The sequence below is a fragment of the Branchiostoma belcheri genome, unplaced genomic scaffold (genome assembly GCF_001625305.1).
Source record: "Branchiostoma belcheri isolate BF01 breed outbred unplaced genomic scaffold, Haploidv18h27 scaffold95, whole genome shotgun sequence".
NCBI lineage: Eukaryota > Metazoa > Chordata > Leptocardii > Amphioxiformes > Branchiostomatidae > Branchiostoma > Branchiostoma belcheri.
The window spans coordinates 1,101,659-1,114,761 of NW_017804631.1; the positions used below are offsets into that span (position 1 = coordinate 1,101,659).

At 43.1% G+C, this 13,103-nt stretch overlaps 1 protein-coding gene across 1 annotated transcript; it reads left to right on the forward strand.

Moving 5' to 3' along the window:
- Window positions 1–259: 259 nt before the first annotated feature.
- Window positions 260–12,018, forward strand: LOC109461671 (neuropeptide S receptor-like). The gene is made up of 10 exons (XM_019758051.1): window positions 260–385; window positions 2,824–2,833; window positions 6,349–6,486; window positions 7,030–7,133; window positions 7,630–7,720; window positions 8,206–8,407; window positions 9,024–9,105; window positions 9,568–9,643; window positions 10,372–10,552; window positions 11,514–12,018. The coding sequence occupies exons 1-10, from the start codon at window positions 260–262 to the stop codon at window positions 12,016–12,018; spliced, it is 1,515 nt and encodes a 504-aa protein (XP_019613610.1).
- Window positions 12,019–13,103: the final 1,085 nt, after the last annotated feature.

Sequence of the window (13,103 nt, forward strand, 5' to 3'; positions counted from 1 at the left end):
CCGTTCGCGAACCTCTCCAAGCAGAGGTTTGGGTTTCGGCTTATTTTTGGCGCTAACGTAAAAAAAAGATACTAGTGCAAAAAAGAAAAGCCCGATAGAGAAAAGCCTAAAAACACGCCAAAAATAAGTCAGAACCCAAACCTCTGCTCGGAGAGTAACCGGGCCTTTGAATGTGCCGTACATGAGCTTGTTTTGCTGAATATGTTTTTGTATGTGCGCATTGATTAGTCAAGAGACCAGCCGGAGCCAGTCTGTAACCATGGCGAACGGCAGTCGGGAGGACGAACAGACGGTCTCGGATTTTCTGCCAACTCAGAACCAGACAGCAAACGTCTCCACCCAGGCAGGGGGGAGTCTGAAGGGAACCATCTACTCCTTATGGCAGGTATGGATGTTTGTCTGTCTGTCTGTGTGTGTGTTTGTTTGTTTGTTTGTTTACTTCTTCGCACTTAAATAAGATGATCTACTCCTTATGGCAGGTATGGCTGTTTGTTTGTGTTTTGTTTGTCTGTTACGTTCTGGATGGAAGTATTCAATGTGAATTTGAGGGGATTCATTCCTCAGCTAACCGACATCTTGTACTGACTAGATCAGAGCACTACGAAGTCATGTAACTGATCAGGGCATTATGCACTGGAAAGGTATGTAAGTGAGAACTTCATGTTACTTGTGTCATTTAGCCTCTGTACACTTGAAGAAGACACAGATGAAACAGGTCGTGTGACAGGCTGAATAAAAGTTCTAAACGGGAACTATGCGGCTCCAGATGTCTTACTGAGGGACGACTGTGTGTGCAAGATGTCGGTTAGCTTGAGGAATGAATCCCCTCGAATTCACATGGATGGAATTATTGTTTTGTGAAGCGCTGGTGTAAGGTTTTTGCATGTTTGAGTTTCAGAGTTAGAAACATTAGAAGGATTAGATGGTGTAAGAGCAAGTTGAGTCATACAACCGTATTAGAGTGAGTGGGCGGAGATTGGATTTCAGATGATTGACAGTGTTGTGGCCCAGTATGTCTTGTGTCGTAGGATGTCACCAGGAATGTATACTGTATAATGATGGAGTGAAATATAAATTCAACAACATAGAGAGAGCACAGTACAATATAAGGAATATAGCGAGATTGTTTGGCGCAGTTTATTAGAATACCGTCTTCCAAATGAATTAGACTTCTACTCAGACTTGGCTCTCGGAAGGAAATTTCAAATGCAGGATCCTTGACATAACTTCTATTGCTTCTATCGGCATAATATGAAAGGTTATAATATCAAAGATTGGATATATCTAGCCTTTATTGTACATTGATGCCCTATTAGGCTAAGTACAGGCATACGCAGTAGTGAAGTACATATATTATATCGTCAGTGCTTGTAATAATAAACTAATACATGGGTCCTTGAACCAATCTAATACAAAGGTTAGGCTTGATGTTATATGTGTAGGTGGATGTGGGCTTGATTGGAAGGCAGAAAAACGCATAAGAAATATTCATTTTTCAGTACTAGTCATACATTCAAAATTAGCAAACGTTTCTACAATATGGGTAGAAATAATATTTCTATCTATACTACGTAAACTATAATAAACTGGACTTCATCCTCTTTCTTATTCGAGTGTCAAATTGACAAACCCTTTGCAACACAAGTTTCAAACATGTTGCAACCCAATCTGCCACAAAGTGGCCATGAACCAAGGTTAACAAATCTAGTGCCGTGTTCTAAAGCGTTTCATACTACAAAGCAGCTCTAAGCCTTGAATGCCTTCTCACATTAAGCCTAATGTAAGATTTGATGGTACAGAACCATTCAATTTAAGATTAGCCAACATAAAGAAGCGAATATCTCATCCTATCAACCAATTTAGCCTAAAACAGACGTATTTCAAGCACTCGCCAGGGGCGTTTTGTACTCCCCTACAAGATACCTACTGCTGAATCATACCATTCTAAAACATACTGTCTTTAAATCGCTTTCCGTTAAACGTTCGCAAGGGACTAATACTCTCTTAAGTTCTGCACTTACCTCGCTAGTAAATTGTCAATTGCCATGAACTAGCAATAAAGCTGCCACTAACTGACACACAGAGGGTATATCTTATAGATTCCGCTTATACCTTTGCCATTTTGAGCGTTATATGTTGTGTTGTTGCCCCTTGATGTGCGGATAGGTTGGCAGTTCTTGCGGGTGTTTGCGTCATATCACATCAGGTATCAACCATGACAGATACAGCTCTTTACTTTACTGCCAATTTGTTTGGGCCCTATCGTCTTCGATATAGTAATATATGGAAGATATTTGATCTCTCACTGGCTGTTGACTGAAAATCTTCAGGTTCTGGGTTCGAATCTCACTTTACACCTATTTTCTCACTCGACATAAGTGAAAATTAGTACCTAGGTCTAACGTCCTTGATAGTGATATATGAACGATATTTGATTCGCTGACACAAAGCGTTTAACATCTCTCACTGGTTGTTGACTGAAAATCTTCAGGTTCTGGGTTCAAATCCCAGTGTTCTATCCTAGGGAAATGCACTTTACACCTATTTTAGTACATAGGTCTAACGTCTTCGATAGTGATATAAGGAAGATATTTGATTTGTCTATAGTATACATATAGTATATATATCCTCAAGCTACCGACATCTTGCACACGCAGTTGTCCCTCAGTAAGACATCTGGAGCCGCATAGTTCCCGTTTAGAACTTTTATTCAGCCTGTCACACGATATTTGATTTGCATTGAACATCTCTCACAGATTGTTGACTCAGAATCTGAAGGTTGTGGGTTCGAATCCCTGGCAGGCTGTAGTGTTATTATTTTTTTATTCATTCACATATATTTATTGAGTATTAGGCAAAAAGCACAGAGTGCTTATGTATATGTGACGTCTTCTACTCAAGGCTTCAGTGTTTTGCCCCAGGAAAAGGCACTTTACATCCATTTCCTCCCTCGACAGGACCCGACTTAGATGAAAATAAGTTAGCTCGTCTTTTATTTGCAATTAGCTCTCAGGAAAAAGTTTGCAATAAACACAGAAGGTGGGGACCAAGTCTCTCATCTCGACTTCGCCAGAGGCAATATTGTACCCACTGTGCAGTAGGACTGCAATAGTGTTGTGGTAATAATAGTGGCAACATTTCATCTGTATCTGTATAGCCGGTATAACCCCCCTTCGACATAACACCCCAGCTTCGCAGGCACGCGGCGCGGCGGCAGCTGGCTGCATTACACCGACTAACCCGTTACACCGTGCCACGAATTTACTCTACATGTATGTTTGCTACTTTCTTTTAAGAATTGTCGAGAAGTCCTGAAAGACTAGTGGTGTGGCCTCGGGCTAATGTTGCGCCCTCGGAAGAAGGGGTGTGCCCTAGGGACAAGTATTGTACCCGAGGGTACACTACTAATGGAATTTCTCAATAAAGCCTCAGGTCTTTTAAGTCTCAAGAACCTGATCTTAAAGGTAATTGATTTAATTGGTCCGTGTTAAATAATTAATTGAACCACTTCATTGTGGAACTGCATGACAGATCTCAATTATCGGCGCACTTGTTAACAAGGAAGATTAACAAGGTAGCATTTTTAATCATCAACTATCTTATTTTACAAGAGTTCTAATCTATTAGACTGGGGTTTATCGTTGACGTAAATTTAATGTTATATGTACTTGAAATTAGCCTCCGAGCTTGCAAAAAAACTTCCATTAATCTACAGTGTTTGCATTTCTTTTGTTTGCATTTTCTTATCTATCTTTATTTTCTGTGTTCTTTAACCAGGGTAGCACTACTCAGTGGCTTAGAACTGCCTTTCAGAGTGGCTCTGGGTACATAGATACAACTTGTATCTATGTACCCAGAGCCACTCTGCAAGACAATATATACAAGACGCAATAAAACAACACTGTCACAATCGTATGTTGGTTTAGTAGGCTACAGAAGTTTCCATCCTATAGCTATTTCTGTTTTTAACTAGGGTAGCACTACTCAGTGGCTTAGAACTGCTTTTCAGAGTGAACCATGGGTACATAGATACAAGACAATATATACAAGCCGTAATAAAACTTCACTATCACAATCGTATGTATGGTTTAATAGGCGACAGTAGTTTCCATCCTATAAGTATTTCTGTTTTTAACTAGGGTAACACTACTCAGTGGCTTAGAACTGCTTTTCAGAGTGGCCCTGGGTACATAGATACAAGACAATATATACAAGACGCAATAAAACTTCACTATCACAATCGTATGTATGGTTTAACAGTCGACAGAAGTTTCCATCCTATAGCTATTTCTGTGTTTAACTAGGGTAGCACTACTCAGTGGCTTAGAACTGCTTTTTAAAGTGGCCCTGGATACATAGATACAAGACAATATATACAAGACGCAATAAAACTTCACTATCACAATCGTATGTGTGGTTTAACAGTCGACAGAAGTTTCCATCCTATAGCTATTTCTGTGTTTAACCAGGGTAGCACTACTCAGTGCCTTAGAACTGCTTTTCATAGTGGCCCGGGTACATAGATACAAGACAATATATACAAGACGCAATAAAACATCACTATCACAATCGTATGTTGGTTTAACAGGCAAAGGGAGTTGTGCTTCCCTCCCACTCCACCTTGGCCTGTTATGACTGAGTTATACATCACCATACCGTGCTTTAGGGAACGGCAGGTGACCTGTATTAGTGGCTTACTGTGCGCCAGAGTATCTCCTGTGGGCCTTACTGCGATAAAGCACCTGCCGGGGACTGTGTGCGCCGATAGCTCACACGGGCGGTGCCGCAAGCCTGGCTCTCTACACCGCTCATTCATCCGGCTTTCTGCCGGGGTTTGTGTCCAAGGCGACGCCGCCGGGTACCCGTAAATATCAGAGGTTGCTGAACAGGAGGGGGAAATGGAAGATCAAGTTTTCAGCGACAATCGTATCCAGAAAAGGGAGGGAAATTTACCGCCGGAGGTTGTGCGGTATAAGGTACTGAACTATGAGAGTTCTGAGAATGAAGACATCATTTCAATGTGTGCCGGTCAGAGTGTGGGAGCATGAAAGAAGATGGGTACAATGTGAAGATGAAACTCCCAGTGGTAGTGAATTCTTGATAAACGGCCGAATGCGTTTCTTATATATCTAACATTTATCTGTGCATGCATACTAGGATATAGCAACAGACTCTTCCTTTATATGTCTACATGTAAGCTATGTGATATTACAACCACAAAACATCCTGGTTTAACTGATCGGGTAGGACGAAGTGTTAATCTTAAAATCTTGACTCAATGGAGAATTATACTGCTCAGAAGAAATAGTACCGTAAAGAGTGAAATACTAGCATTTTACCAGGCGTGACCGTCACCCTATGTGACTCCTTTTCAAGACTGTGTTTCCGTGTTGAAGTGCCTACATACACACGGCTTGACTTCGAATTCACATTCTCCTTGTACGTGTATCTTTTGAAGTTTTTAATAGAATCAAGCCTTGTGTTATCCACACACAGACACACACAGCGCTCACGCGCGCGCGCACACACAAACATAAGGTCATATGCTAAGTCCTGTCCTTGGTGCTGAACGCTATCCACACATTAATACATACGCATACGTACACTCACTGACACACGTGCACTCGCGCACGCGCACACACACACACGCATCCGCTCTCACACACAAACACATAGAGAGGGGAGACGCGAATATACCAGGGCCTGTCCTTGATGCTGAACACTATCCACACACTAATACACACACGCAGACACATACGCGCAGACACACACAGAGAGAGAGACAGAGACAGAGACAGAGAGACGCGAATATATCAGTTCCTGTTCTTGGTGCTGAACGATATCCACACACTAATACACACGCGCGCGCGCGCAGACACACACAGAGAGAGACAGAGACAGAGAGACGCGAATATATCAGTTCCTGTCCTTGGTGCTGAACGATATCCACACACTAATACACGCCTTTTCTCCCCCTGCAGACGGAACAGCTGGTGACGCTGTGGGTTCTGTTCGTGTTTATCGTGGTGCTGCTCATCATGTGCATTAATTTTGCAAATTAGCTCCTTATTTACATAACAAGCCATCCTTGTCTCATACTATCATGAAAGTTCATCTGTGTTGGTAATTACATGTTTAGAGTTAAAACTTTAGATCCAACACGAAAAGTTCTTTCACTTAGAGCTTTCTACCAATCACTCTGGTCTTCCTCAGTAGACTGATCTAGTGAGGCTTGTCACGTGGCTTCTTTGAAGTGTGAAGTCAACACTGGGTTAAAGGTATCTGGTAGACGATGTCGGCCCCCGTCGCGGTTTCCCCTTGTCTCATCCATCCTTGTTTCCCCCCTGCAGACGGAGCAGTTGGTGACGCTGTGGGTTCTGTTTGTGTTTATCGTGGTGGGAAACAGTCTTGTGCTACTCATCATGTGGCTGGAGAGGAACAAACGCAGCAGGATGAACTTCTTCATTCTCAATCTCGCCATAGCAGGTACGACACAACCGTATATGTAGATACAACTATTGGTTTTGCAGGTATAGTCGCCTTTTGGTGGCACGCGGTGTTGCCGTAACTTGCTACATTACACCGAACGACTTTTAACACCTATCCGTTGAACATCTAAGCCTAAACATTGTTTAACGCTATCTATGTACTTTGCAGCGGTGAGTTCCAGTCTACGGTAGTTCTAGGTGTTTAAAACAGTTTGAACACCTCAATCCTTGGTTGATAATTCTGGTACGTGAGCTGGTATTGGGTACTTGGTAGTTGGTGCACCACGAGAAAATTTATCAAAAGTAATGTGCACAAGAAAATTCTTCAGGTGAATACTGTTAAACAAGTACTGTAAGGCCCTGTCCTTGGTGCTGAACCCTTGGTTGTCCATCGTTGTCGATAAAAACTTCTACATGCATTCTTCTCCTCATCTTTTGTGCACCCGCATGTGATTCGGTAGTCCAAACACACACACACACACACTTCTTGTATGGAAGATACTGTTGCTGTTTTACAAACCCTTGTCTTTGCTTCCCTTAGATCTGAGTGCCGGACTGTTTAACGTTCTACCTGAGATCGTGCACAGGTTTGTGGTGGAGTGGATAGCAGGGAACACGCTCTGCAAGATCGTCAAATACACACAGGTAAAACGTTGTGATACAACTTACGAAAATAACTTCATCACATTAGTACAACATAGGATTTACACAACAAGTAAACGTTGGTGGCGGCATTAATTAATATAAGTTGAATAAACCACGTCTTGTGATTACATGTTGGAAATAATAATAAAAAGTAAACGTAGCCACGCTTGAGATTGTGTTCTTCCCACCTACATTGTATTGGCTACATATAGCGGCGACTAGCAGTACTCCAGTCAGAAGCTCTGAGGAAGGTGTCTGATTGACATCAAAAAGAAAGGAAATGAAAAATATTAATAGTTGCATGTTTAATGGAAAGCCTGAAAATCCTACGATACGACCTAATTTATGTTAGAAGATGAACATAGATAAACATCAGTGTCTTCTCAGAAGTATATCCAAACTGAAAACTAAAACATAACTCTTTAGAACATGCTTTGAATATCAGATATACATGTGCACACTAAGACTGACATGCAGGTTTTATTTCGTTCGCCAGGCGGTGCTGCTGTATGCCTCAACATACGTTCTGGTTGCTATGAGCATCGACCGCTATGACGCCATTGTGCACCCTCTCCAGTTCATCAGAGGTAAGGAATAAATGATTAGTTGAACTTGACTTGTTATTTTTTAGTCATCCCAAGATTTATAAAAGCTGAAGTTCTTTACTGATGTGTTCTTTTAAGACAAACCAGACATTCAAGCATACAGGTTATTATTTTCAGAAAGACTTTCTTCATGTGTACAACTCTTTATTTTATGTACTTGACAGACATGAGCTTTCAACCAAACTGTTGTCTTTATTACGGGCCTGGTCACATACGTTATGCGATAGCCCTACATATTCTATGTGTGTGTGTGTGTGTGTGTGTGTGTGTGTGTGTGTGTGTGTGTGTGTGTGTGTGTGTGTGTGTGTGTGTGTGTGTGTGTGTGTGTGTGTGTGTGTGTGATCGGCATGTGTGTGAGTGTGGATAGGAGAACGGCGAGTTCAGCACCAAGGACAGGACCTACCTGAGATATAGTATTGATGATGTTGTTGTTGATTTTTTTATCTTTCTATCCCCCACCATCCCAGAACACAAGTCCAAAGTGATGATCGGCATGGCGTGGGGCCTGGCGTGCGTGTTCTCCGTACCGAGCCCGGTGATTTTCGCGGTGCGGCTGCAGCCTAACGGCGAGCGGCAGTGCTGGGCGGAGTGGCCCGAGGACTGGTACTGGGTCCCCTACATGACGGTGGTCGCAGCTATTGTGTTCTTCATTCCTCTGGGAATTATAAGGTATACAAGGAATAGTAGTGTGCTATATTTTAGAGGATAGTAAAGAGAGGTTTTAAATTATAGTAAAATTGAAACTGCAAATAAGGCCTAGGCTTTTACTTCAGGTCAAAGCGCCACCTGGTACTGGGTCCCCTACATGACCGTGGTCGCAGCTATTGTGTTCTTCATTCCCCTGGGAATTATAAGGTAGTTCTTTCCCAAGAACTGTTAGAGACTGGAACCAACTACCTGAACAAATAGTTAAAGCTAAGGCTCTACAGGCATTCAAAAATGCCCTCAATAACTTGCAGTTTTTCGCACCACAGTTACGGGTACTCACCGCCACCCAGCTGTACGGTAGCGCTGTACATCACCAACAAATTTTACGAAACCAAGCGACCACCCCTGGTCGTAACATACATTACGCTGTCGTATCTAGACTCGTATTGGTTATGTTCACAACAAAAAGAACAAGGTACAACCGACTCATCTGTGTACAGCTAGCTAGTGTATCATCAAATAAAATGTATGTTTTTCTATTCCTTTAATCATCTTGACGTAGTCTTTAAAAATTGAGTGCCGAAGAGAACTTTGCACAGTGATTGAGTATTACTAAACATGTTGTTTTCTTGTTCAGCATCTGCTATATCGCCATTATCGTGAAGATTTGGAAGAGAGGGAAAGGCATGGCGTATGACGGCCACATTCCCCGCAGCCGCGCGCCGAGTGGTGAGAGATTTCACCTGAGCGTTTACCTTACTTAGGTCTTAGTCACATATGTCGTACAATCGGAAACTGTGGGGCCGTGTGGCGTAACGGCAGAATGTTCGACTCGGAACCAAGAGGTCCCGGGTTCGAGTCCTGACATGCCACCGATCTTGTGCCCTTGGGAAGGGCACTCTAAACGACTTTAATCACTTGAAACTCGATTGAAATTGAGTATTGTCTGTCCAGTATTTGTTTCTATGTGTGGGACACAACGCCAGCAACAACTGCCTTTGTCCCACATGTATTTCAGTGTTGCAATATCAATAAATCAAACAGAATCTTAACACTCAAATTAATAAACTATTAATAAACATTTTCCTCTTACAGAACAACAAGACACCATCTGGCTACAGACCCACAACCTTGCCGTCCGGGACCCCCTGAAGAAGACAAAATGGTCGCCTGACACCCAGCGGCGGTGCAGTTCTAACGGCTTTACCACCAGAGCCAAGGCCAGGACCATCAAACTCTCTGTAGCCATCATTCTGGGTACGTTTCATGTCAAAACGTGCCACTAGTTAGCCATGTAGTCAGAGGGGTCCTGTGTAGATAGATGATATATCGAAAGGAAGGCTCCTTTGTACACTATAAGGTATCCTCTATTTTTATATGTTTTTAAAATTTTACTGATGCAAAGATATTCATTGATACAGAGAGAAGGGGAAGAGGAGAGAGAAAAGATACCAGGAGTTGTCCTTGGTGCTTAAAGCTTTCCTTAAAAAACCTACGGGCGCGATCGCGCGCACACACACACGTGCACGTACGTACACACACATACAGATACGCCAGACACTGTCCTTGGTGCTGAACACTATCCACACACGTACACACACCATTTTGGCCACCAATGTGTAGATGAATACATGGAGCTTGACTAAAGTGGGTATTTGTGTTCTTTGGGATATGTCAGTAGTTTTTTCCTTCACAGTGAAGCCATTTCAGTACCACAGACAAAGAATTATTTTACCAATTACTAGTATTCAATACGGGGCTCCTGATTAGTCCCACTCGATTGTAACACGATATCAAAGACAGACTTGTGTTAGCCCTTGTTGTTGTTTGAGTAATGAGGATTTATTAGGTCCTATTCTATACTTTTTGTACTTTATTCATCTGCTTTGCAATACATTTGCCATGTGCAAATGTCGTGCAATAAAGTTCTTCTTGTTCTGTATCAAATGGTAAGAGAAGTAACTTCCAGTTCAATCCCCGTCTAGCTTTCATCTGTTGCTGGAGTCCGTACTTCCTGTTCGACATCTTGGATAACTACAACGTACTTCCGGACACGGCGGCAAAGGAGGAGGCCTCTCTTATTATCCAGAACCTTCCGGCACTCAACAGTGCAATCAACCCTATAATCTACGGCTTCTGTAGCACCAAGCTCTACAGGAAGTTACGGTAAGGTCTGATTTGTACATTTGTACCTAGTTTCGGGTAGGGACGTCCCTCGGATAGGACGTTACATGGAGGTCCCGCGTTTGGGGAGAGCCACACCCCATGCACGTTTAAGATCCCACCACACCTTTCGAAAAAGAGTAGGGCTAGGGGCATGTCCCGGTGTGCGATTGTCCAAATACTTATCTGATTATTCATTAAGGACTCCAGGAAGAGTAGTGTAAAATTCACACTAACAGAGATCCTTAATAAACAAACAAACAAACAAACATGTGATTTGTTAGACCCAACGGTCACTTCAGCGCAGGCTATCGCACTTTTTTGCCGTGCAATTTTCGCGCAGACTATGACAGAAAGAACTGCCGATAGGGACCCAATGCAGACGAGAGAATTTGGCAGTACAGATGCATGACTTGGAGACTAGACGTCCGTTTGTGATTGTATGTGACCCTTCCTTTATTGCCATTCTCCCTACTTTTTTTAGTGTCAGCACCTTATTTCCTAACTAAAATTAAGTCTACTTTTCTATTGTAGTAAGATCGCTATCTTCAACAATAGCGGAATTGACAATTTTAGTAAGTTGAATCAACCCTATCCCATAGCATACTGATATCTGCTAGGAAAACATGCGATGTCGCTGACGGAAAATGGTTTCTTGTTTCGTATCGTAGGTTTCAGTTTATTGAGATACCCTTTAGCCCCAAAAGGGGCTAATCTTTCAGGCCTCCTTCAACAAATATACACAAGTTATACAAGATTTAGATTTAAAAGTCATTTATATATTCTGGAGTTATTGCTTCAATTTTCTATTGTTCTTCTCTCTGATTATATGCGAATAAATAAATAAATAAACAAACAATCAAGTACAGAAATAAAACGGATATTTACAATTACACATACAATTTAATACAGTTGCTTATGAATGTTTTGTTACTAAAATGAAGTCTACTTTTTTTCCTTGTAGTAAGATCGCGGTCATCAACTGGATTGCCGTGCACATATTCCGTCTGCCAGAGGCTCACCGCGAAGGGCCCAAGAGCACCAAAAGACCGGACAGTCTCGGCGCACACTTGGATAGAACCACCGCGCTGACCGACGCCTCTACGGACGTTTCGTCCTGCCGTAAGATCTCCAAGAACTCCGACGTGGTAGTCGGCAGCCCGACCGCCTTTCTGTGCCCGCGAAACGCCGGTGCGAGATCGTCTTACGTCACGGGCAACACCGGTGCGAGATCGTGTCACGTCAGATCGGCGCGACTCTTGCAGGCGGATGACGCGGCGGTGACGTCATCACACCGCCGCCCCGCCCCTCCCATCGCTCTTTGCGTGATAACCGAGCAGACCGCCGGGTCTGAGAGGCGAAAGTCTAGCCAGGAAGTCGGCACGCCCACAAAGGGCTTCGACGCCGTGACGCCACAGGCTTTACTCCGGCGATGTCTTTCCGCAGCCGAAATAACCAGCGCTGTTTGATACCTTCACCTGCATATCCGTCTATTTTCGAGATCCTATATACCGGTGTATAATAAACAGCAAGCGTCGGATCAGCTTCTTTTATAAGCAAGATCAAAGATCTTCAAAATATATACGCGGAGAAGCAGATTCTATCAAGACAAATTTTACCCAGGATTGCGCTTCGTTTTCTTTTCTGATGGCTTTGGATGAACGTTAAGGCTATCAAACATCTGTCATACTGCCCAATCGTAAGGAGATACTTGTCTAGTATTCTGCAGCAAGTACTTTATATGTGAACGCAAGCTCAAACACCTTGACACACAGAGCAGCAGATTTTATCAAGACAAACTTTTTACCCAGCACTGAGCTTCGTTTTCTTTTCTAATTGCTTTGACTGAACGTTAAGGCTATCAAACATCTGTCATACTGCCCAATCGTAAGGAGATACTTGTCTATTATACCATACCCGGGCCGCGATAACGTTCGATAACGGGTTTCGGACCGGGCCGTACTTCACGGTACGGCCCGATCCGGAACCCGTTATCGAACGCTTCCATGGCTTCCATAAGACGATTCGAACGCGTTTCACCCTACCCGCGTGTGCCCCTTTCGAAAATTCGAATACAGAATCCGGACGTTGGAATTGATGTTGTTGCATTTTAGGGTTTAGTGGCACCAACTTTGGGCTCATCTTGCATTGAAAGGCGCGTTTTCTTTGGTGGGTATGGTATAAATAAAATACAACACGGTGTATTCCGCATCGCCCTCGGTCTCGGCCCTCCCGCGAGTCGGATCGCCCTCGGCCTGCGGCCTCGGGCGATCCGACTCGCGGTCGGGCCGATACCTCGGGCGATACGGAATACCCCGTGTTGTATTCTATATGTATCCTGCAGCGAGTACTTTATATGTGGACGCAAGCTCCAAGACCTTGACACACAGAGCAGCAGATTTTATCAAGACCAACTTTACCCAGCACTGAGCTTCGTTTTCTTTTCTGATGGCTTTGGCTGAACGTTTAGGCTATCAAAGGCCTGTCATGTTGCCTGCCCAGTTGTATTATTAAAGGATATACTAATATTCTGCAGCAAGTACTTTTGAAGCAA